The 24,294-nt window shown below is 27.9% G+C and overlaps 3 protein-coding genes and 3 long non-coding RNA genes across 7 annotated transcripts in view; 4 read left to right on the top strand and 2 right to left on the bottom strand.

Annotated features, from left to right (window-relative positions):
- Nucleotides 1-1,719: 1,719 nt before the first annotated feature.
- On the bottom strand, nt 1,720-5,989 carry LOC123265571. The gene is made up of 2 exons (XR_006509606.1): nt 5,787-5,989; nt 1,720-1,769 (listed from the first exon to the last, which is right to left on the bottom strand). It is a non-coding gene; the product is annotated as an uncharacterized LOC123265571 (long non-coding RNA).
- On the top strand, nt 4,062-4,367 carry LOC123265560. Its single transcript, XR_006509594.1, has 3 exons — nt 4,062-4,090; nt 4,153-4,242; nt 4,316-4,367. It is a non-coding gene; the product is annotated as an uncharacterized LOC123265560 (long non-coding RNA).
- A 5,491-nt stretch (nt 5,990-11,480) lies between the features above and the next one.
- LOC123264652 (malectin-B) lies at nt 11,481-18,474 on the top strand. Of its 2 annotated transcripts, none has more exons than XM_044728059.1 (6): nt 11,481-11,788; nt 11,875-11,931; nt 12,112-12,534; nt 12,611-12,793; nt 16,061-16,118; nt 18,022-18,474. In XM_044728059.1, exons 3-6 carry the CDS (start codon nt 12,175-12,177, stop codon nt 18,228-18,230), a joined length of 810 nt encoding a protein of 269 aa, XP_044583994.1. In that variant the 5' UTR covers nt 11,481-11,788; nt 11,875-11,931; nt 12,112-12,174; the 3' UTR covers nt 18,231-18,474. The 2 variants fall into 2 exon arrangements, with proteins under 2 accessions (XP_044583994.1, XP_044583995.1); XM_044728060.1 differs by having other exon boundaries at nt 11,482-11,788; nt 12,248-12,534.
- On the top strand, nt 16,125-17,120 carry LOC123265561. Its single transcript, XR_006509595.1, has 2 exons — nt 16,125-16,275; nt 16,349-17,120. It is a non-coding gene; the product is annotated as an uncharacterized LOC123265561 (long non-coding RNA).
- A 952-nt stretch (nt 18,475-19,426) lies between the features above and the next one.
- LOC123264670 (fatty acid-binding protein homolog 6-like) lies at nt 19,427-20,540 on the top strand. Its single transcript, XM_044728090.1, has 3 exons — nt 19,427-20,011; nt 20,156-20,260; nt 20,395-20,540. Exons 1-3 carry the CDS (start codon nt 19,763-19,765, stop codon nt 20,449-20,451), a joined length of 411 nt encoding a protein of 136 aa, XP_044584025.1. The 5' UTR covers nt 19,427-19,762; the 3' UTR covers nt 20,452-20,540.
- Nucleotides 20,541-21,493: 953 nt separating this feature from the next.
- Nucleotides 21,494-24,294, bottom strand: part of LOC123264607 — a 97,012-nt gene continuing 94,211 nt past the window's right edge. Inside the window, exon 9 of the mRNA XM_044727956.1 lies at nt 21,494-24,252. Within this exon, the coding sequence (XP_044583891.1) occupies nt 21,652-24,252 (2,601 nt within the window). The 3' untranslated portion in view covers nt 21,494-21,651. The remainder of the gene's footprint in view (nt 24,253-24,294) is intronic.

Raw genomic sequence — 24,294 nt, 5'->3', positions numbered from 1 at the left:
AACCCAGGTGATGACCTTCCTAGTCATCCTCTGATGACCATCCCGAAGTTATATCTCGAAACCAGGTGTTTTCCTCCGTAGGTTTTCATCGGGAATGGCACAGATAAACCCGTACATCAACCCGGAATCCTCTGATGACCATCCCGAAGTTATATTTCGAAACCAGGTGTTTTCCTCCGTAGGTTTTCATCGGGAATGGCACAGATAAACCCGTACATCAACCCGGAATCTTCTGATGACGATCCCGAAGTTATATCTCGAAACCAGGTGTTTTTCTCCGTAGATTTTCATCGGGAATGGCACAGATAAACCCGTACATCAACCCGGAATCCTCTGATGACCATCCCGAAGTTATATCTCGAAACCAGGTGTTTTCCTCCGTAGGTTTTCATCGGGAATGGCACAGATAAATCCGTACATCAACCCGGAATCCTCTGATGACAATCCCGAAGTTATATCTCGAAACCAGGTGTTTTCCTCCGTAGGTTTTCATCGGGAATGGCACAGATAAACCTGTACATCAACCCGGAATCCTCTGATGACCATCCCGAAGTTATATCTCGAAACCAGGTGTTTTCTTCCGTAGGTTTTCATCGGGAATGGCACAGATAAACCCGTACATCAACCCGGAATCCTTTGATGACCATCCCGAAGTTATATCTCGAAACCAGGTGTTTTCCTCCGTAGGTTTTCATCGGGAATGGCACAGATAAACCCGTACATCAACCCGGAATCCTCTGATGACCATCCCGAAGTTATATCTCGAAACCAGGTGTTTTCCTCCGTAGGTTTTCATCGGGAATGGCACAGATAAACCCGTACATCAACCCGGAATCCTCTGATGACAATCCCGAAGTTATATTTCGAAACCAGGTGTTTTCCTCCGTAGGTTTTCATCGGGAATGGCACAGATAAGCTCGTACATCAACCCGGAATCCTCTGATGACCATCCCGAAGTTATATTTCGAAACCAGGTGTTTTCTTCCGTAGGTTTTCATCGGGGAATGGCACAGATAAACCCGTACATCAACCCGGAATCCTCTGATGACCATCCCGAAGTTATATTTCGAAACCAGGTGTTTTCCTCCGTAGGTTTTACACGCTTTATATTAGCTTCACTTGTATGTCAGTTTGTCAGTATGTAACTCTCCGTGGGTAATTTGCGCGCCTGAATATTTTTGATAATCAACAAATAATAGTTTAAAAACTAAAATCACGCTTTATAAATAAACCAAACTAAAAAGTAAAAATAAATAATAGTTTAAAAACTAAAACACGCTTGAAAACCAAACTAAAATAGAAAATAAATTTTAATAAATTTAAAATTGAGAATAGTGTTAAAAATTTCAATAAATATAAATTAATAATAGTGTAAATAAAAAAATGTATTTTATTTTAAAAAAAGCGTGGGGTGCATGGTGTCAATAGTTATAAATATTTTATTGACAGATATGAGTGGAGTGATTATCATTTTGATATCTTAAAAAGCACCCCACGCTTTTTTTAAAATAAAATACATTTTTTTATTTACACTATTATTAATTTATATTTATTGAAATTTTTAACACTATTCTTAATTTAAATTTATTAAAATTTATTTTCTATTTTTTAGTTTGGTTTTCTATAAAAAGCGTGTTTTTAGTTTTTTTAAACTATTATTTATTAATTAATTGAAATGGTATTCGCAGTTAATATAGCGCGTATATGTGCACACGTCTACCGTTGTAATGTAGCCTTAATGTATTTTTCCTCAGGCTAAAAGTTCTGATCTGGAAATAAAAGAAAAATCACTGTGTTGTGACACTGTGTATTATTAAACCTGCTAACCTCAACAGAATTATGTTTTTAGTTTTACACCTCTGTATATTATTCCATTACTGCAATACTTAATGATTTTTTACTTTATTAAATATATTAATTATGATACAGATAAAAATTGATTAACAAAAATATCATATCCATTAATATTACAGCATATGAAAAAAATATAACATATATTGGCAACGGATCCGGGATGAGTTAATTATTCATCCCGTTTAACTTTTAAATTTTACAAGACTTTATGGATAAAATGATACCGTTAGTGTCGTAGATGTCAAATGAAAAATAGATCTATTTTTGGGTATTATAAAAATAAAATTGTGGTTATTAACTGTTGTTTTCATTATAATTATAGTGGCAAATTAAAATGATGGTGAAGCAGTTCATTCTTGAGCAACATAAATAAGGTAAAAGTCCCTATTATGAGACGATGTCCCCATTTATGATACACTACATAAAAATACTATTTTATGAAAACAAACACACCGCTAGCATACCAAAAATATAAAAAATATTTCAATTCACATATTTCAAAAGCAATTTTCGACTTTTGCTCTTAATTAATTTCACACTGTTTTTAAAAAATATTTATTAAAGTGCGAGGTTTGTTATCTGTGCTCAAAGCCACGACCGAGAATAGTAAAACGGCAACAGCTACCTAGTTTCTTATATTAGTTTAATTTCATTGTCTCTTCTTCTTTTATGTTAAATTGTATATCAATTGAAAGCTGATGAGTCATAGACTTTATTTCTATACATATTTATGCGTTTTTTTTATTACAATATTTTAAATCTGAGTGTCTCACAATACCTACACTTATAAACGTGAATGCCCCGGTTTATGAGACATTTTACTAGGTGTACCATGTAACACGGACATGTGTATTTCGGCTTGTCCCGATTAAGTGAGACGGTGTACATTTATAAGATTTTATATTGTTAATATGTTATATTAATTATAAAAATAGTGCAATTATATGTCATAAAATATTGGCTGTTATTAAAACCTCAAATATTTTTCTAAAAGTAAGTACTTTTAGTCAAATACCTTTAGATTATGAACCTAACCTCAAATCATAACATTGAATAACTTTGTCAACAAGTTTTTCTGTTTTTAATTAAATGTTTTGGATAAATTTATAATATTTTGTTGTATATTGACTCTAAAAGTATATTATTTATTTCAGGCTAAGTAAAAGTAATTTATAATAAAAAGCTGAGATAATGAGGCATAAACAAAATCCTAAAGAGACAAAACTCAATCATCAAATTCAACCAAAAAAGTGTTGTGTTCCAATGTGAATAATAAACTGAAGAAAAAAAGTTAAAAGGCTTAAGTAATTATGATTCGTCAAATATAGGAAAAGCTTTAAAAGCAATAGAAGACACAGAGATGTCCTTGAGAAAAGCAGCTGCTGTTCATGGAGTACCGATTGCTACCTTTGTTAGATGAAAAAGTATTAGTCCTGAGAAGGCAAAAATTAGAACTGAGCCAGCGACAGTATTATCTTTAAAAGAAGAGAATGTTATTGTTCAGTTGTTATTCTACAGAGCAGCAATAGGGTCACCTGTGACGAAAACTGACTTATTAAAGATGTATTAAAATTTGTTATTATTAAGATAATAACAAATTGTAATACATCTTTAATAAGTCTTGTCTAAGGACAATCATTCTAATGTGATAAACTGTGAATAAAATAATTTAACTAATGATGGACAACTTTTACGGTTATATATGAATCTAGTCAAGTTAGTCTTCAAGAATCATTAACTGATAGCAATAATGTAATACGGTGCCCTTCTAAAGACTTTAGTGTCTTTAATTAAGATGATCCTCTCCACATTCCTTTCTCAATCCTTTCCTACCAATATCCTGTTACGTGAATGTGGAACGCTTCACGTAATAATTACCGTAACTCCTATTCTTTCCCGCTTCACAGCATTATTTATATTTGTAAAAAAAAAAAAAAAATGTGGAACGCTTCACGATTTTGCGTATCATCCTTGCGCAAAATCGAAATCCTACGCGTCATCCAAAAAATTATATTTATGTTATATAGTATTTATATTATATATATATATATATATATATATATATATATATATATATATATATATATATATATATATATATATATATATATGCATATATACATTATAATATATAATATCATATAACATCATATAATATCATATATAAAATAATACAACAGAGCTCAAAAAATATTCATCCTACAAATCCTATAAACAACAAAAATTTATCAATTAGGTATGTAAATGTCAACCTCACATTTATGTTCGATAAATTTAATTTGATGTGACTATTTTTAGAATTTATGAAAGAAAATTTGGATCCTACGCCTGCAATGATTGACGAACATCGTTTTATTCATAAGTTTTCATCAATAACTGTTGATAACGGTAACGTAAAATAATTAGTTATGAACTAGTTTTAAAATTATGATTAGAATTACGAAAAAATTCATATTTTTAGATAAATCTCCCGAAAAATCTCTGAAAGAAATATTCACTTTGCCGTAGGATTTTTTACTGAAGAAAAAATAATAAAATTGAAAAAACAGGCAAGTCAAAGTTACCATCTGTGGGGATCTCTGATGAATGGTACAAACAATTAAAAAGAAAAGTTAAAAACATGAAAGAAGAAAAACTTAAAAATAAAAAATATTACAAGAAGAAAAGAAAAAGTTAATTGCTCAAGTCGAAGAATTAAAAAAAAAAAAATCAAGAAAGAAAAATAGATTTAATTCAATAATTTTCGTTAATTAATTATTTAACTGATAAAAATTTAATTATGAGTTGATTAAAAATTAAAATAATTTCTTATTTTGTAAATAGGACTGTCTAAAATTAATAAAAATATAAAATTTGATCAATTTCACTGATTTTTTAACTGTCTCAAAAATAGGGTCCTGTGGTTTGAGACACTGGGGACATGTGACTTTAAAGTGTCTCATAAATAGGGTCTCATAGGTTCTCTTAAAAAACCATAATTTAATTCAATTTTAACCAAAAAAATTATAAACACATTAAAAATATTGATTTAATAATCATCAAATTACTGTACAATGCGATTAAAAGTGTATTTTCTTCTTAAATGGATTTATTATTCGCAAAAATGTTCAACTTACCTTGAAAAGTGTCTCATAATAGGGACTTTTACCTTATAGTTTGCTAAATGAATAGAATATCAAGTCATTTTTTTATTGAAATTTGTAATTAAATATATTTAAAATAATTTGGCTTTTGTTTTTTCGTAAAAACGTATAGATGTATTACTAAGCTATTCCTTACATGATTAATCTACTGAAGTTCTAACAGCTTTTTTCAAAATGTTTTAGGGTCAGTTTTTCAACCCTGGGTTTAAGTATTTTACCATTGTGAATATATCTATATATCTATATTATGTATAGATATATTCACAATGATAAAATATTTAAATCCGGGGTTGAAAAACTGGCCCTTAGTGTCGTGTTTCATGTTGGTTATATTTTGCTTATAAATAATAGTCATATGTTCTTTGACATTTACTTAGTTTAGGCACGGTAATACCTTTTCGTCTAATTTTGACGTGAATGGAGAATATAAGCCTCATCTTATCTACTATTGCTTCGCTAAAACCGAATATCATAATAATTTTTGCAAAATTCCGACTCATCAATTGTTTATAGCTAAAAACTATTGGCTAACGGTAAGGATATTCGGACACTAGAGTGTCTCCAGCGGGCATTTAGCGTGACTGGTACTACATATAAATATATATGAAGAACGATCGTGAACAGAGAATTATCTACGAGCTTTAGCGTGAATGAAGAGCTTTTAATTTAGTTTTTGAATATTATTGAAGTAAAATGTTATGTATTACATATATAAATATGTATATGTATAATTATATATGCTTTAATTATGTGAGTGAGTACATTCCAATCATGAGCATTCATATATACCTATCAACTCATATATGAGTATATCTTAATAAAATAAACATGGAGTATATCACTAGCCGTATGAAATATTAAAATTTCTACCGATAATAATGAAATATACTGTTAAGTGCTGATATAAATTTATTTAAATTGAGTTTTAACTAAAGTTAAAATATAATTTAAGGTTATGGAATATATTTATGTTGGGAATTTTTTACGTTAACTATTGGTACGAAAATAAAGAAATTTTTAAATTGATAACTACGAAAGTTACATAAAAATGATACTGAAATTAGGAGACATCTCACAATTTTCAAAGTTTTTGTAACAATTCAATTGATAAAAAAATAATTTTTTGAAAATTCGCACTTATAATTTTTTTTAATGTCTCTAAGTGAAATTTCGTTGCTAAATATTTTTTATAATAATTTGATTAATATAAAAATCTAAAAAATTGTAGAATGCTTGTTGATTTCAGTATCATAAAATTTTTTGCAATTTTTAGAATTGGAATTAGATCAGATCTAGATTAGAATGTTTTTACTTAAAATTTTTTCTTAATAATTTAGTTGACGTAAAACTCATAAAAATTGACAGATGTTAGTTAATTTCAGTATCATACATGAAAAAATATTTTATAGATGACATTCATAATTTCATAATGGCTAATTTTTTTTAAGCTAAGAAAATTTTCGAAAAAAATTATTAGTTTCATAAATAAACTATATGCTAATCAATCATTATAAAGGGCCTATTTATCGGTGTACCATATAAAATTTTACCATGAGTAAAAGTATACCAATGTCAACTTTCCCATATCATATAATCCATTTGTATTCTGTTTCATATTAAAAGTTTTCCAAAATAAGTCTCTGTCATAAAAAGCTTACCAGTTGAAATTTTTACCAAAATAAAAACCTATCAAAGTAAAACCGTACCAGAAGTATTTCTACCATATTATACGCTACCAGAAAATGTATTGACATGCATGTTTTCTGGTAGTGTTTCAATATAGTAAAAATACTTCTGGTACAGTTTTACTATGGTAGGATTATATTCTGGTAGAAATTTCACATGGTAAGCATTTTATGTAACAGAAATTTATTTTGGTAAACCTTAAAATATTAGAAATTACATATGGTATATCTAATATGGTAGAGTCGTTATTGATATAGATATGTACTCATACTTAGTAGACTTTTATATGGCACACCTGTAAATATGTCATGAAACTTATTTTTTAATTTGGAATTTTTTTAGTTATTAAATTAGAAATCAGTAATGGATTTCATGGATGAAATATTATTATTGTTATTTATATTAGTTGTTGATAAGCTAAAAACTGAGTAACATTCATGTAGGTAAATGCTATATGGTATCAAAACATGTAGGGTGGTTCAAGAAATTTAAGTGCTCATCGACGAAAGTACACAGAGGAAATTCTCGAGAATCACCATACTGATAAAGTACGGTGATAAATATCGGAATGTACTGAGATTATTGATTAATGAGAATGTCGTGAGCTTAGAATACACTTGATATTGTACTTATAAACAAAATGGCACTGAATATCTTAGAAAAATAGTCGATAACTTTCTCATCCGAATATCATTAATCTTATTTTAAAATATAAAACAAGCGACTACTTTTTTTGAGATATAGAACTCATGAAGGATAGGGATTTGTTCAATGCAATCGTAGTAATCAATACATTTTTTGAAGCCGAAGTGAGCCAAACTATCGGTCACAACCTTAGCATAGGAATACTACTTAGCTTTGCAACTCATGAGTTCGGTAGATTGAAGAAAACTACATCGATGGATTCAGCAGTCAAAGTAGTCAGTCGGTGGAAAGCCTTGTCAATATTCTTATCAACCACGAGCATAAGCTGAATATTATTATCAACAAGATCAAAATAACCAAAGTTACCAGGATTTAGAGAAAAACGCTTGGTACCATCGACGTTGAACATGTCAAATTTCGGCCCGCTGCGCCAAACAAAATTGCCACTTTCTGCCTTCGTCGAGCAAAAAAATAGCATACACTCTTCGGAAAGTAAATAAGAAAGCCTCAGATCACATGTTTGTTGACCTCGGCTTCGCCTCGGCCAACAATTACATGTGATCTGAGATATTTCTTACTTTACTTCCCTCGGTGTGTAATAGACTATACTCAGATATTCGTGAGCCTCTAATTGCTTGAGCCTCTCTTCGTACTTGGCTAATGAAAATTATTATTATTATTATTATTATTTCTGTTGTTGTTGTTATTTCTAAGTCAATAAAAATTTAAAAAAAACGGCGCTAAAATAGATACCTCTTGTGGCGATGATAGGAATCTCAACAAGATGATTACGCCGTGGGTCGTGGAATAAAGTTAATTATTAATAACTAATTAAATATTGCTATTTGAATAAAACTAATTGTCTATCAATAACCATCAAACGTTTTTAAGTTGATTAAAAAAAAAAAAGTTCGACAATTTCATAATTGAGGGGCCAAAAAAAAATTTTTTTGGCTCATTTAAAAAAAATTTAATTATAAATAAACTAATGACCATCAAATGATTTTAATATTCTATCATATACTATCAAATGACCATCAAACGATTAAGATAATAAAAAATTACATTAATTAATAATGAGGGGCTAAATGAGTGGAGGTTGTTTTATCAATTTTTTTTTACGATAAGCTTAGTCACAAGTAGGAGGCACCGCTTGGCATTTTTATCCATGATGAACGCCCCTTTATCATTTTCTATAGCATATCTTTAGTACAGCAGGTTCACCAACCTTGGAATTCAAAAGTTCCTTATACCTTCTGCATTTTGTCACACCCTCGAGTGTGATGCACCTAGTGCATCCAACAGGTGACGCTACCTGTTATTAGAGCGCTATCTATTATGAGAGCGTGAATTCAAACGAAATATTCAAATTAGTAAATATTAAATGATTAAAATCAGTTAAATTTTATATTCGAAGTAAATATTCAAATCATTTATTTCATGCTTTTCCCTGATAGCCACGCTTTGATTAAAAGTAGTTGCATTTCAGCAGTTACAGTTAACTTGACATCAAGTTTGCCGTAAATTTTTATAGTACAATAGTTGTAAACAATTTGAATGCAATTTACAGCCCCAATTTGAATACAAGTTAACACCGAACTTTTAGTTAAATTGTACTACAATTTTACTACAACTTGAATAAAATACTTGTACTGCAAGTCTTGACGTCAAATTGCACTGTAACTTGTAGACAACTTAAGTAAAAACGTTTGGTTTGCAACTTTTTTCATCAAGTTGGCTACAAATTTCGGCAGTAGATTGAATAAAAGTTTAAGTTAAGATGGCTATCAGGGTTACTCTTACCAGTTGTAATAAACATCTTTTGGTTAACTCTGTTTTATTTACAAAAGAAAATAAAATAAAATAAGGGAAAAACATATTTCGGTACAAAAGGACATTGTAACCGAATTTTCAGAACCCATAAAAGGTACTTGAGTAATTCAAGGACTATTTCTCGCCACATGGAATTTAAAACCCTATGAGGAAAAGTCGTAAAAGACACGTGTGAAACTCAATAAACCCTTGTTCTAAAAGTAACAAAGAATAATAAAAAACCATATGTAACTAAACAAAAATAATATTGTTAAATAACATTTACTATTAAAATCTAACTTTATATGATATCGTAGTCAAGCAAAATTTAGTTAAAATAGTTAATAATTATAATCTTGTATTTAATTTATAATTAATAATTATTAGTTAATTAATTTACTATTAATTTATTATTGAATCATTATTTAATTATTATTTAATTTATAATTAAACAATAATGTCTATTCTTTTATACATGATAATAATTAAATTGACTTATAATTTTATTAGAAAATCCGATTGTAAAATAATAGAAATAATATTTAATTCAAGTTATTAATTAGTCAAACTCAAACATTAATCCAACATATTATAAACAATATAATATATATATTTTCATGTTATAGTTTATTATAATTTTTATTGTAATTTAATTTCAAGTTAATTATAAGTTAATTTTATTATAAATAGATTTTAAAAGGGTCTGTTAAATTAATAAAAATAGTTAAATAAACATAATGACTGTATTGCTAAAAGTGTATATTAGTGAAGTCTAACTTTCAGGCCGATAGGCTGAAATAAATATATATAGATATAGAGAAAATACATGTTAGTATATAAGGATCATTTATATGTAGTAGAAAATGTGTGTGCTTATGTATTCCTTAGAGTGGAAGTATGTATGGAAGTTATGGTGGGAGAAGAACGGAGTTTGAAGCTCTTCGGAAAAACTATGTAACGACACTTCTCACCGAGAGTTTAGATTGCTAAGATCACGTCATTGTAAACCTCAATTTTATATTTTGAAGCTTTTAATATTTTGTCAACTTGAATAATAAATTGAAACCAACTAAATAATTTTGATCAAAATTAAATAACGTCTAAATAGAATTCTTTTATTTAAAATGATTCCTTTCCCGCGTTGAAACCGAGTATTTTAATACTCCCGGGCGAAAGAACTACAGTAAGTAAAGTTTTCAATAAATAAAAATAACATCCACTAGATGGAAGCATAACAAGAGACTATCGATATTGTCAGGTTTTCGTGATAACTAGAAATTTAAATTGCGCGCTGTACGAGCACGTTTTCCAATCCAATACGGAATCAGGGTTAATTTATTTGATAAGTTTCGAATTTTATCTTATATTTTTATACATGAATATTGACAGTCCCAAGCGTCACAAAAAAAAATGTTGATATTTTGGGAGATTTTATTTAACAAGAAGTTAGAAATTTATAATTGTCAACTTAAATTTAACAAAACATTAACAAAAAAAAATTTGTGCCGCTTGGGGTATAGAATCCCAAATAAATTATTAAATTTGAAATACGCTTAATAATGACAACTGCAGTAATTTCTGAAAATGATAATTTCTGAAAAAATTGTTAGATATCAAAATTGATGAAAGTTTTCATTTTTTTTGAGAAAAATTAACGAATTTTTTAAGTTTTCCACTTTTTATCTAGCTCAAAAAAAATTTTAATTAATTATGTGAATAATTAATCCCCGTGCAGAGTCAATATAAAAATATTTTATTTTTAAGAAATAGCTGTTCAATATCAATATATTTTTTCTCTTTGAAAGAAAACGGCAATTATTATTAAAAAAAAAAAAAAAAAAAAACTATTATATTAAAGCCCTGAATAAAAAAAAGTATTGAGACAAAGAAAAAAGTATTGAAAAGTATTGGATTGACTAAGAAACCAATACTTTTTTCTTTGTCTCAATACTTTTTTTTTATCAGGGAGTTATCAGTCACTTTACAATTTTTCAATTTTATTTAACAAAATAATTTTTTCCGAAAAATTAGTTGTAAAAAATTGTATTTTCTATTTTTTAAAATTTCTACATGTCAATTTCTTTTTGCCATGATTCATTTGTTATAAAATTTTTTTAATTATTAAATATATGTTAAATTAATTTTCATAAAAAAACTTTATAATTGTACTGCAGTACTCAAATATTATTTCCTTATTAACTAAATTTCTATTGATTTTGAATTTAAATTTTTGTAAATATAATTTAAGTAAAATTAACCTGAATTAATTTGAAACTTTCCGCCTTCTTTCTCTGCGCGCTACACGATAATGGGGCTGTTCTGTGGAGCTACATTTTCGTTGCGGCTGAGTATTACTTCGAAAATAATGAGATTCTAGTAATACTGCCTTTAAAATGAGGCAATTGAAATTATTGAAAGACCAAACAGGTGTAAACAGGAACGGTGTATGACAACATTAATATATCAGCTTATTTAAAAGCGAATAAGAAACTCAACATAAATACATTGATTAAAATAAATATATAAACATATATTCATTTACTCGTTTATGTAAAGAGACATTATTATTATAGTCACACTTGGTGCTGTTTCAAGCAGATCTTATTAACATTACGCTAAAAAAATGCAATTATTTCAAATACTTACTGGTAATTTAATAACCCTCCAAAATCGAAAATAATAATTATAATAACATAAACGTCACAGAATTTGCTGATAAATCATTTTCAATTAGCCAACAAGATTCAACCACATCGAAATGAAACGAAGTAATAAATGTCGTGACAATTAGGTAAGATAATTTAAATTTATTTTACAATGAGATTGTTAATTAATTAAGTTAAGTTGTGTGAACAATATATAAAAACAAATAAAACTCACAATGAAACGAGTTTAATAATAATGATATTATTATTGAAAAATTTTGCCTGAAAATTAAATAAATTTATCTCCATTTGGATAACCTTTTCAGAAAAATAGATGGTTATGAACGAACGTCATTCAATATAGATCATCCTGTTAATTATTTTATGAAATGCGAATTCAAGAAATTTTAAACTTCAAGTATGTTTTTTTGCTACTTATGTTATTTGAATATATTACTCAAGGTTTCGGCTTAGAAGTAATTTATGCAATTAATGCTGGTGGCGAGACATTCACCGATAGTTTTGGGATCAAATATATGCGGGATCCGTTGATGGGAAAAGTTGGAACTGCTTCAGACTATGGAAAACAATTAATTATTGGCCGCATAAGTCCTGCAGATCAAACTTTGTATCAAACCGAGCGATATCATCATTCTACTTTTGGCTACGATATTCCTATTAATGAAGATGGCAAATATGTAATGATACTAAAATTTTGTGAAGTCTATTTTAACTCACCAAATATGAAAGTATGATGAAAAATTTTTAATTAAATTGTTTTTTTAATTAAAATGACTACTGTAATGAAACTGTTTTTTTTTCTAGGTATTTGATGTTGTACTAAATGGCGATCACACTGTTGTTACTGATTTAGATATTTTTGAAAAAGTTGGAAGAGGTGTTGCTTATAATGAGTACATTCCTTTTACAATTCAAAAAGGCAAATTGATATATAATGATGAGGAATGTGATATTCTTGGTGGAAAAATTCGGGTTGAATTTATTAAGGTAATGTAAATTTTTCATAATTCCTTTAAAATAGAAGATGGGGTTCTAATGTTTAGGCACCAGTTTTTTTTTCTACATAAATTATACAACAAATATTTTATTAAGAGAAATCTTCAAGATGACTGATCCTGTAAGCCATCTTTGAAACTTTTTACTAATTAAATTCTCGTTTGAAGTTAAGTCTACCTGAGTCTAAAACAAATCTTGGTTCTCGTTTGCTTCGCCTTACTTTTCTTTTCAAATTTTGACTTTTCTTGAATCACTTTTTCATTTAACTTTTAAAATTTGATCTCTTTAATTTTAACTTATTTGTTTTAACAAATACACTGAAAGAACAAGATGACACTGGATATCATCCCAGATTATACTGAGGGAAAAAAAATTTCAGATAGTAGCTAGTATAATCCAGATTACAATGAGTATAATCCAGATTATAATTATAATCCAGATATCACGCCCCTTGCAGATTTCAAATTTTTCTGGAAACACTCAAAGAACATTAAAAAATTATTACGTAACTTTGTGAGTTTCATAGTGTTTCCAGAGTAGATTTGTGCCTTGTTTCCAGAATAGACCCCGAGTCGATCTATTATGTTAACGTAGAATAATCAAAATGTAACCGCGATCGTTCTAGAGTATTCCCAAAGTATTTTCAAATCAGAAATTGAATAGTCCAATCTTCATTACAGAACGGCACCAAAATATTTCTCGACTGGTTTTAAATATGTTTCAAAGTGTTAACAGAGTGGGGCCAGACTGAATTTATACTTTTTCTTGAATGGATCCAATGTGTTTTCTTGAATTATGCATAGCATTCCCGATGAAAAAAGATTTTGTCTAATTATATATAATCAAGCATAATCGTCTATATATGATCCAAAAAATGGCCAGATCTAATCATATCTAATTATTTCCCGTGAAAAAATACTCTGAGCAGACCTAATATAAAATTGGCAATATCAGACTTGATCAGGGTTGATATGGCCATATCAAGATGTGGACAAACCTGAAGCCTAAGTAAAAGTGATAAATAAAGTTATATTTACAATAAAGTTGATACAACATTCATTTTAGTTTTGTACAACTTTATTCAAAAACAGATACTCTATGTATTAGAATTCTACTCTACTCTTTTTTGAACTTAACACTTCAAAGTCAAGTATCTAGAAAGGGAATAATTCTGCGGCCATACGCCATCTATCGAAGACTTTTAATACTAGTTTCGACAGTGCGGAACATGTGATTGCTCCGTGGTAATGTCTTTTATTTGTAACTAATTAATATGTTGTCAGATTTATAAATATTTCATTGATTATTTTAATTTTTCCCAAAATTCTCAAATAACTTTAATAATACATGAATAAATAACTGAAAATTACATTTCATGATAAATTTAGAAATCATACACAAAAGATTTTTTCATTTGGCATAATATTGCATGAAAAAGAATAATAATATCAATTCCATATTGTATTTAAAAAATAAAAAAAAAATTTTACTTTTTGTAAATTTTAAACCGGATAAAACACGGTAACCGATTGGCTCTACAACAGGATTTTTTTTTTTTTAAGTTTCTTGAAAATGTAGAGATTTTAAAAAATATGTAAAATTTATTTATTTTTATTTAATTAATAAAAAAATTAATTTTTTAAATAAAAAATTCTAAAATATAAATTTCTCAATTAAAAAAAATTTTGTCAAAAAATTGAAAAGTACATAATTAATTGAAGAGTTTTGGAGCAACTTCGACGATTTTTTTTTTTTATTCATACATTTTACTATTTTTATAATTTATACCGTAAATCTGCCATTAAATATATTAATAAAAAAAATTAAAAATCTCGCGTTACAGATGCAATAAGGGCGTATAAAAATTAAAAATTAAAAAAAACTATTTTTTTTTAATTGGTAACTTTTTGTCGATCGAGTAAAAAATATTTATTAAATTCTGATAAACTTTCTTAGTGTGGTAGAAAAAGAAAATAAAGTTTACATAAACCAAAAGGAATTGAGTGAAATCCTTTAAATTAAAATACATGAAAGTCTTGAAGTTAGTCAAAGGTCGAAACTCGCAAAAAACGGGCCACGACTCATTATTGGTTAAAATTTAGGCGCGCGCGTAGCGCGCTATTCAAATTTCTAGTAATTATTGACTTAATATGGAATTAAATCACTCATATATGCTTGCACATAATATTTAAGTATAGCTAATGAATAAAGAGTGGGTACTGATACTGTTATACTAGAATACAAAAATATATTATATATCTTTTTGCACGACTCATGATGCGAAGCATCAGAGAGTGCTTTACGATCGAAAAATTTTTTTCGCCTCATTTTAGCAACTATATTTAGTATTATAGCCTTGTTAGTTCACGGAATCAAGATATTTTGCATATTATTGTCGAGATAATTTAATGGAGATTAATTCCATACTTTCTAAAAATTGATTTACTGCAATAGAAACGGAAAAAAACATCAAAATAGGTCAAAAAAATTTCCTGTCCGTCATGTATGAAACCCCGGAAACACTGTAACTTGTGAAAAAATCAATTATTTGAGTTAAATTTTTTTTTTTTTAAATTCTAATCGACGATTGTAGGTCACTGAATGCGAATGGTTAATTATTTCAGTGTCGTTTAATTACAATTAATAAAAAACGAAAACTACAAGACTGTATATCTATATATATCCATGTAAAATTAACATGGATGGTGATATATCTATATCTATAGATATTATGTACATTTTATTCCACCAGGGGCGTTTGTGCAGTACCTTCCTACTATAGCTGTTTTTTCGGCAATTAATTTTGAACGACTTAAGTTTTTTTTTTTTTTTTTTATATTTCATAATTAAATGAACATTATGAGTCGTGCACTTTTGGATTTTCCAAACTTTTTATATTTAGCTATACTCTTTGGTATGAAATGTCCTGCAGAATGCCATGTCTACTCAAAATTTCTCTATTACAGACCAACTCTACTTAAAAATAAATAAGCCTAACAGGTCTACTGAAAAATTTTCGTAATCTACAACTACCAGTCAAAATTGTCTGAAATAAAATTGAATTGGAAAACAGTTCTTTTGGAATAGGGTAATTTTTTAGTAGACTTGTTAGGCTTGATTATTTTTGAGTAGAGGTGATCAATAATAGGAAGGTTTTGAGTAGACATGGCACTTTACCAAATGCTTTATGTATAAAACTTATTTATTTATTTTCTTAATTCTATATTATATGATATAATCGTAATATTTCATTTCTAGGGTTATCGAGATAATCCTAAGATAAATGCTATAGCTGTAATCAAAGGTGTTTTGGATGGTGCGTATTACATTTTATTACAAATTTTCTATTTAATGAATATGATGTCTTTCTCTTTTTTCAATAGAAATGAATATAACACATACGTGTAAAGTTTTGCGCCTCTCTAATAGATTTAACACAAATGAAAAAATTTCTTTAATCACATACAGAAATGGTAGATTTTAATTTTCCGATAGATTTTTCAAAAATTGATAGTATTGTAATTGTCTTAATAACGTGACTTTTAGAAACATCTCTACAATACGGTTGAAGCTGTCGAGTATCTTCAGATAATATCACTAGTTAAAAAAGTGATTATCGGTGTTTTCGATGAAAATATGCAGGGATGAATTGCCAAGTTAGATGATAATTTTTTGAATTTTCCGCTATAAAAATCGATAATTTTCAAAAAATTGGAAAGTTATTGATTCAGATCTCCAGGTTTTGAAGTCTTAAGGAGCTATTCTGATTATTTTTACGAGGATGTCAGTGTTATCAGTACATCTGTAACTTTCTCATTCGGGCTCAAAAATTTTTTAAAGTCGTATTTGTGAGCATGAATAGCTGAAAAGTGGGTAATAGGAAATTTTTGGAGCGTTTTGAGCTTGAAAATAGCAGCAAGTTCCAGGGATGTCCTTCAGGGTCAATCGATTTAAATATTTTTCTTTCTTAGTAACTAGATATCAGCTAAAAACGAGTTTCGCGATAATTGACTTCATATGCAGATTGTGTCAGAGTGGTGAGTAGAATATAAAAAATGTTGTTGTTTATGAATTAAGACTTTTTGAAACATGAAATTTAGGACATGTCTATTGAATTTAAATAAATTTATTAAAAATTATCTTACAACAATCATCTCTTTGGCAGCAGGGAAAGTCATTTTAAGGTTTCTAAAACTTAACATTACATGTGGTTATTTAGTCAACGGATTAAGAATTTTACATACATGTTATTTTTGCTGATCACATAACTGATGAATTGTTCTTATTGTGGGATCGCGATACTCAAACACTTGATATGTGGAAAAGAAATTTGACTCCGTATTTAAATAAAATTCGTAAAAAATATGTAAAACTAATTTTCTATAAAAAATTGATGTTACTGAGAAAATTTTAACTAACAGAAAAATTCGTTGCACTTGAAGCTAAGTAGATTTCAACTTCACTCATGAGACCTGCAATTACTTTAACTGAAACTTTCAATGCTCATTTGGAATCTGTGCAAATAAAAAAAAAAACAATACTCCAATGAAATTCCGAGTCTAGATCTAAAAATGCAATTCCATAAAGCGTCCAGCGGAGTGGGCAGATAACAGGTAGTAACTATTAATTTAGAAAATTTATCTGTCATTCTGGCTGTTAGATGACATTTTTATTCTCATAAAATGACTCTTTAGACTCGAGATTTAAAAATATATATATCTATAATGAGATATAAAGAATTTACTTGACATGGTTTTTTTTTGTTCACAAATAATTTTTTTTTATATTTTGTTAAATTTGGGAGACACTGAATCGATCAGTATCAAACTCTAATCAGTACAAAGGCTAGATAAAAAACTTATAATTTTTATGAAATCTATTGTAATTGATTAACTTATTTGGAAGATAACACAAACGAAAGATTTAGAAAAAATTATCTTTTTATGATTTCTAATTAATATTGATATTTACTATATCCAATAAATAATTTCAGAATTTTTCAAATAAAAATAAATTCTTCTTCAATTTCTTTCGAATGTATGATGGGCTCAGAGCTAAATAGGTATAATTACGAAAAAAATTTTTTATTTTAATATTTTTTCCTTTAAGAGTAGCCTTTTTTTAATTCAAAATCAGTGTAAACCAAAAAAAAAAAAAAATTTTACTGATCACTTTATATTTTTTTAATTCTAACCCCTTGATCTATGAAAATGTTATAGATGTTCCAAAATTAGGCCCAATACCTCCTGAACCTGAAGAATACCATGGCGTACAAGAAGGTGAAGAAGAATCACCTATAAAAGCTAGGCATCCAAGTGGTCCACGCACGCCGGATCCATATTCTATTGATGATTCTTCAATTATGCTACCTGTCTTCGTTGCTATTGGAGCATTTATTCCTCTTTTATTTTGTTTATGTAAACTTTAAGTATTGTGTAATTAATATGTTAGAAAAAATGAGGCTATAGTAAAGAAAAAGTTTACATGCTTAGTTATGGAACGTTTTCATCACAATTTTATTCACATGCAATTTTTGAAGACGTATTATAAAAATATTATTTTTTATATCTATAAATGCTTTGAGTAGAAGGTGAAATGGTAGAGGCAGTATATAGAAATCATTTGAGTCATGGTTGAAAAAACAAAATAATGTACTTAAATTATTCAATTTAGTCTTTGAATTTTTTTTTTTATTCATTTTCATAGATAAATAAGTATATATGTAAATGAAAAAGTTTATACAATTAAATGTAAATATTTTAAGTTAAAAAAATTTTAATATAATAATTAAATTTATCAAGGCATGTTGAAATTAATGACAGTTCATAGTAAATATACAGTCAATGTCATAATTGACAATAAAAAATTTATTATCAAATATTATTTATCTGCTTAATACTACATATTCGTATAAAAATTTTTTTTCTTTTCAATAAACCACTTTGTATTCAAGTGTTCTTATAGAATGAAAGTACAAAATTCACAATTTATCAAAGTAAAAATCAATCATTTTTAAGACGATAAAAAAAAACAATGATAAATATTTTATCAGCTCAACAAATTTATTTTTTGCATATCTTCAAAAAAGACTAAAAATATAACAATTATCGATTTTAAATACGAACAATCTACATTTTATGATTGAACTTTGAACTAAAGGCTTTAACCATCAACTCATTTACGTTATAAATGATTAAGCCGTTGTTGAAGAAAATAACTCTTTCAGTCATAAATAAGCTTATTCATCTCATATAAAAACATGCGCTCATGTGATTGTCAAATATTCAATTCACCATTCAAATATAAAATTATAAGTTTTGCTACAATTAAATACAAAAATAATAATAACTTCAAATTATTAATTTCTATTTTTCAATTATTCAATAATTTTAGTTAATTTCCTTCTTAAAAATGATAGGTAACTCTGAAAATTGCATGAGTTGCTCAATAAAATATTTATAGTTTGTAATTATATTGTGATATATAAAATAGTATGATTTTTTCATTTATTAATTTTTTTAATTGTCAATAATATTGATTAAAAAACTTTCGAAATATTAAAAAAAATTGACTGTAAATTATTATTTTTATCCGCTGTTTTATTGAATAATCATTTAGTCCGCTAATATTTTGATCAAAGTCTGGCCACTTTTGTAAGTGTTTTAATAAAAGAAGATAAATTGTTTGAACTTAAAAAGCAAGATAGAGACGAAGATAAGCGAAGGGAAGCTCAAAGTTTAATGTATGTAGTTAACTAACGATCTTTTTGTATAATATAGTAGTGGGAGTAAATTAATCTAAAAATCAGTTTGCTTTCAAAGATACTTTATAATATGTTCCTTTGATTCATCGTGAGGGGACAGAAGAACTGTTCTGTCCATTTATAAGTGCTAGTCTTGATCGTGACGGTATCAGTATATTCAAATCCTTGAATACTTTACTTCATTTACTCTATTGAAGATGGTACAAATTGTTGGAAAGTACGAGCATGAATCGAGCAAGGGTTTGGAAGAATACCTTAAAACTGTTGGTGGAGCTGAAAATCTAGAAGCTTCAAAATTTTTTAGTCAAGGAAAACCAACGTTTGAAATCAGTCATAGTGGTGATCATTGGATTATTACTGTTTCAAATGAAGGTAAAAGTTCGACTACTAAATTTATCTTAGGAACTCCATATGATGAAACTATGCCTCATGGTTTGGTTCTTAAAGTAAGTACTGTATCTATTTACTTACTTTTTTTTTAATTTTTAGATAAATAGATTAGTATTGATATTATTTTTTATATATCTCTTAGTACAATATACGGCACAAAAATTTAAAGAAAAGTAAAAAAAAAATATAATTTATTCCAGAGTATAACCACCCGGGAAGGAGATAAATTTATAACCGTATCCGATCTTCCTGATGGTAATAAGTCAATTCGCGTTTATCAATTTACTGATGCTGGTATCTCTGTTGTAAGTATTCGTACATTCAAAATGAAAATTATCTATAAATAATTTTTAATTACAAATATTTCAACTCTTATAAGTAATTGTAGTTATTAAATTAAAAATAAATATTTTTATATTTAATTAAAAAATTATTTCAGCATTTATCGGAGAACAAACATGGAGTTAAAGCTGAGCGTGTCTATAAAAGAGTTTAAATGTGTATTATCTACCAATATAACGTGATATTATGACAATATAATTTGCATCAAAATAAAAATTAAAAGAAAAATCATTATTTAAAAAATATTAATTTACTCAAAATTTTTTTCATAACCTTTATTCAATTAATTTATATTTTAAAATTGATTAAAAATAGTAATGAAATATTATCAGGTTTACAAAAATGGTTACTACAAAATAAAGTATAAGTCTATAAATATAAGGATACGCACATTTTGTTATAGCATTACCTTTCTTTATTTCACCTATCTCATTGTTTTTACTCAAGTGAATAGTTTTACAATTTTTATATATATTTTGTTTTTTAAAACGCATAAAAAGTACAAACATTCTTAATTTTGTAAACTTGATGACTTTTTTTTTTTTTTCTCATAAATAAGAATAATGTTCATAGCAAATAAAATTAACCAAAGATGAAATAAATCGAGCTCTGAACAAAAATTTTGCTTACATTACAATAATTAAAAATATATAAATCTAACTCATGTTTATTTATTATTTATTACATAACTATATTTATAACTTTTAATTGAGTTATCGTTCATTCATCTTTTGATAAAATCTTTAATTATTTGTTTCCGATAATTTAAAATACGCCAATACATGATGAAAACAAAATTCAAGTTTTAAGCAAGAAGTATATATTTTATTTTTTTTTCTTTCTTTCATAGCTTACTTACGATATTTTTTCTCTTTTTATTTAAAAATGGATTATAGCTACTTCAAATACTGTAGATATGTACATGAGAGAAATATCAGGTTTTTTTAATTTTTTTTGTTCTTTCGTTTTCGTTTGATTATTAATTGAATTTTCTTGAATTTGCCGATACATTACAATCATGAAAAAAGCAAGCTAAGTATACGATTTTTTTGTGTTATTACATAGTTTATATTTTCAACGCATTCAATTCATGTTTAAATAATTTTATTTATAGAAAAAAAATTTTTTTTAAATAATTAGTATAATTAAAAAAACAGAAAGTGAGAAAGAATATAAAGAATTCGATAAGTCTCTTGAACAGAAAAATGGAAGTATAAAAATGAATATCTAGAATTCAGCAAAAATACTGAAAAATCGAAACTTCGTTGTTCCCTAGTATCGCTGTTAGTCATTTATTCGTATTTTCGTTATAAATCGTTCATTCATTAAATAACTATAATTCTTGATCGATAATTTATTGATTCTCTATAGTAGGTGTAGATGAATCTTTTTCTGACACAGTTTCTGCATTTACAATCGTCGCAGCAGACAAGGATTCTTCTATAACTTTTGCATTCTTTATCTCATTGACATTATTTGGTAATTGTGTTTTATTCACATTTGTTTTAATAGATGTTTTGATATTTTTAGCAGTTGTGCGTGTCAATGACGATTGTTGTTTGGTTGTTCGAACAGTAGTGGTACTTCGTTTTGTTGTTGCTGAAACCGTAGTAGTTGGTGAATGAAGACCTTGATTACTTGCTCGTGAATTAGTAGAAGATGTTGTGCGGTTTGATATTTGTTTATTGGCAGTTTCTTTGACATTTTTATCAACAATTGAAGGTTTTGCAGGATTCGAAGTACGAGATTTGGTAGTTGTTAGTGCAGAAGGAGCCGTTTTGGGTCGTATATTAATTCCAGAAGACTTTACTTCTACAGTAGTTTTTAGTCCTGGTTTAGATTCAGTAGTCCCAATAGAAGATTTAGATTTTGTTGTTGTGGTAGGACGAGCAGAAGATACTGTTGATTTGACTAGAGGCTTTGAAGGAACATCAACCGTTGATGTCCGAGATTTTGGGGGTATTTTATTAGCTTTAGAATCTCCATTCGTTGTAACAGTTGATTTTTTTTCTGTATTAGTAGTCGTCAATGGGACTTTGGTAGCAGAAGATTTAGATTGAGATGCAGAAGTTAATCGAAAAGCAGATTTTATTCCTGGTTTTGATGAAGGTTTGTTCAAAGTTGACGCTTTTGAAGCATCGATAGAATTTCCAGCAACACCAACTCCTGTCACCTTTTTTGCATCAGCAGATGAATTAGTAGAACGAGATACAACGCCTACTAGAGGTTTCGATAAACCAGCAGACGTTACTCTTGTAGACGATTTCGTTGCAGAAGTTTTGGTGATAGTTTTGGATGATATTTTATTAGATTTTGTTTTTGCAGCAACAGCCGTGGTATTTTTCGCTTCAACAGCTGAAACTTTAATTTTTTCAGGGGATGGTTCTGTTGTTTGATCTAAAGATTTTTCAGAATTCTCTACAACCGCATCTTTAGTTGTTAAAGTATCTTGTATTTGTGATTTTTCAGAAATTTCGTGAGAAATATTTTCCATTAAATCTTTATTATTTTCAGTTGGACTAAGTTCTTTTTCTAACCCGGTGAATTCTTGAAGTGACTTTGAAAGCTCCATCGATTTTGTGGGACTGACGATTATATCCGTACTTTCTTTTTCAATAATTGAATTTTCTCCATTATGGGTTTTTGTTGGAACTATATCAACGAGGACATTAGTAAAATTATCACTTACTGAAACATCCGGCACATTGTCTTTTTCTTTATTCTTTTCTTGTTCTTCGTTTTTATATTCGCATTCATTATTAAAAGCCGGTTCTGACTTAGTAATTACTTGAGTATTAACAGAATCGTGGGAAGCTAATTTTTCAGAGTCAGAAAAAGTATTTTCGTTACATTGATCTGTAAAATTAATTTCTTCTTGATGATGTTCTAGGTTTTTAGATTCATCACAAGAGATTAGGCAATTTTCTAATGACGAATCAAATTTATTTTGTGGTTTTTGAATTTCAACATTCTCTAGAGGTACATGTTGAGATTCAAGGAATAAAGATTCTGCTGGTTTTTGTTCAGTAAGTGGGGAATCATCTTGTGTCTGATCATTATTTTTTATATTGTCAGTATTATTCGTAAAATCATTTGTATTTTCTAAACACACTTCAGATAACTGTTCATTTTTTAAGTTCATAGCGGCAACTTGTGATATAATTTCATCTGTGTTATTTTCTATATCTTTAACGTTTAATTCCTCCGAAGGTGATAAGGTATACATTATATTATTATTAGTATTTTCATGTTCTAAAGGAGTTGATTTAAGTTCCAGTTCATTAGAATCTGGAGACTTAAGATCCAATGGTTGAGAATGGTCGTCATCTATTGGGGTTAAAGTTTGTTCTTTTTCTTCACCAAGAGAATTAATATCACATAGATCCGAATCGTTGAGATCATGAATAGCATTCAAATCAACGGGATTGCTGAGCAGATTGAATCCATCTGGTCCCATAGACATAGCCATTGGATCATTTTCATATTCAGTACATGACTCAGTGAATGATCCATCGGAACCACTTGCTTTTTGAAAATCTGTAGCAAGAAAACTAATATTTGATTCGTCACCGAATTCTGCTCTTGTAGACGAAATTTCTGATTCATCTAAATTCAAAGCAGCTTTATTTTTTTCATCAAACTCTTCAATGTTTTCACCTGTGAAAGCATTGCCGTTTAATGATATGGTTTCAGTATCTTCTTCTTCAACTTCATGAGGACGATGACTTGCCTCTTCTTTAAATTCTTTTGGACTCGGTAAATTAATATCGTCCATCATTGATGTCTGTTTCAATGGTGAACCTGATATTGGCAAATCCATAAATCGTGATGGAATTGAAGGAGGAGATGATACGGGAACAAATTCTGCAGCATTTGGATTCAATGAAAAATCCATTTCTTCCGAACAATTATCTTGAGTTTCAGGAAGTAATAAGTCTTCGTTATTTTCGTTTATCTAGAAAAAGTAAAATTCATTTTAATTCGAGAAAATAAATGC

The sequence above is a fragment of the Cotesia glomerata genome, linkage group LG5, assembly GCF_020080835.1.
Source record: "Cotesia glomerata isolate CgM1 linkage group LG5, MPM_Cglom_v2.3, whole genome shotgun sequence".
NCBI classification, from domain to species: domain Eukaryota; kingdom Metazoa; phylum Arthropoda; class Insecta; order Hymenoptera; family Braconidae; genus Cotesia; species Cotesia glomerata.
This window is presented reverse-complemented; position numbering and strand designations above follow the sequence as displayed.

Excerpts from the sequence above, each read along its gene's own strand:
- LOC123264652 (XM_044728059.1), top strand. The coding sequence starts at position 12,175 with ATGCGAATTCAAGAAATTTTAAACTTCAAGTATGTTTTTTTGCTACTT. Across the intron at positions 12,535-12,610 it reads TTAACTCACCAAATATGAAA|GTATTTGATGTTGTACTAAA; the intron begins GTATGATGAAAA and ends TTTTTTTTCTAG. Across the intron at positions 16,119-18,021 it reads AATCAAAGGTGTTTTGGATG|ATGTTCCAAAATTAGGCCCA; the intron begins GTGCGTATTACA and ends AAAATGTTATAG.
- LOC123264670 (XM_044728090.1), top strand. The coding sequence starts at position 19,763 with ATGGTACAAATTGTTGGAAAGTACGAGCATGAATCGAGCAAGGGTTTG. Across the intron at positions 20,012-20,155 it reads CTCATGGTTTGGTTCTTAAA|AGTATAACCACCCGGGAAGG; the intron begins GTAAGTACTGTA and ends AATTTATTCCAG. Across the intron at positions 20,261-20,394 it reads CTGATGCTGGTATCTCTGTT|CATTTATCGGAGAACAAACA; the intron begins GTAAGTATTCGT and ends AAATTATTTCAG.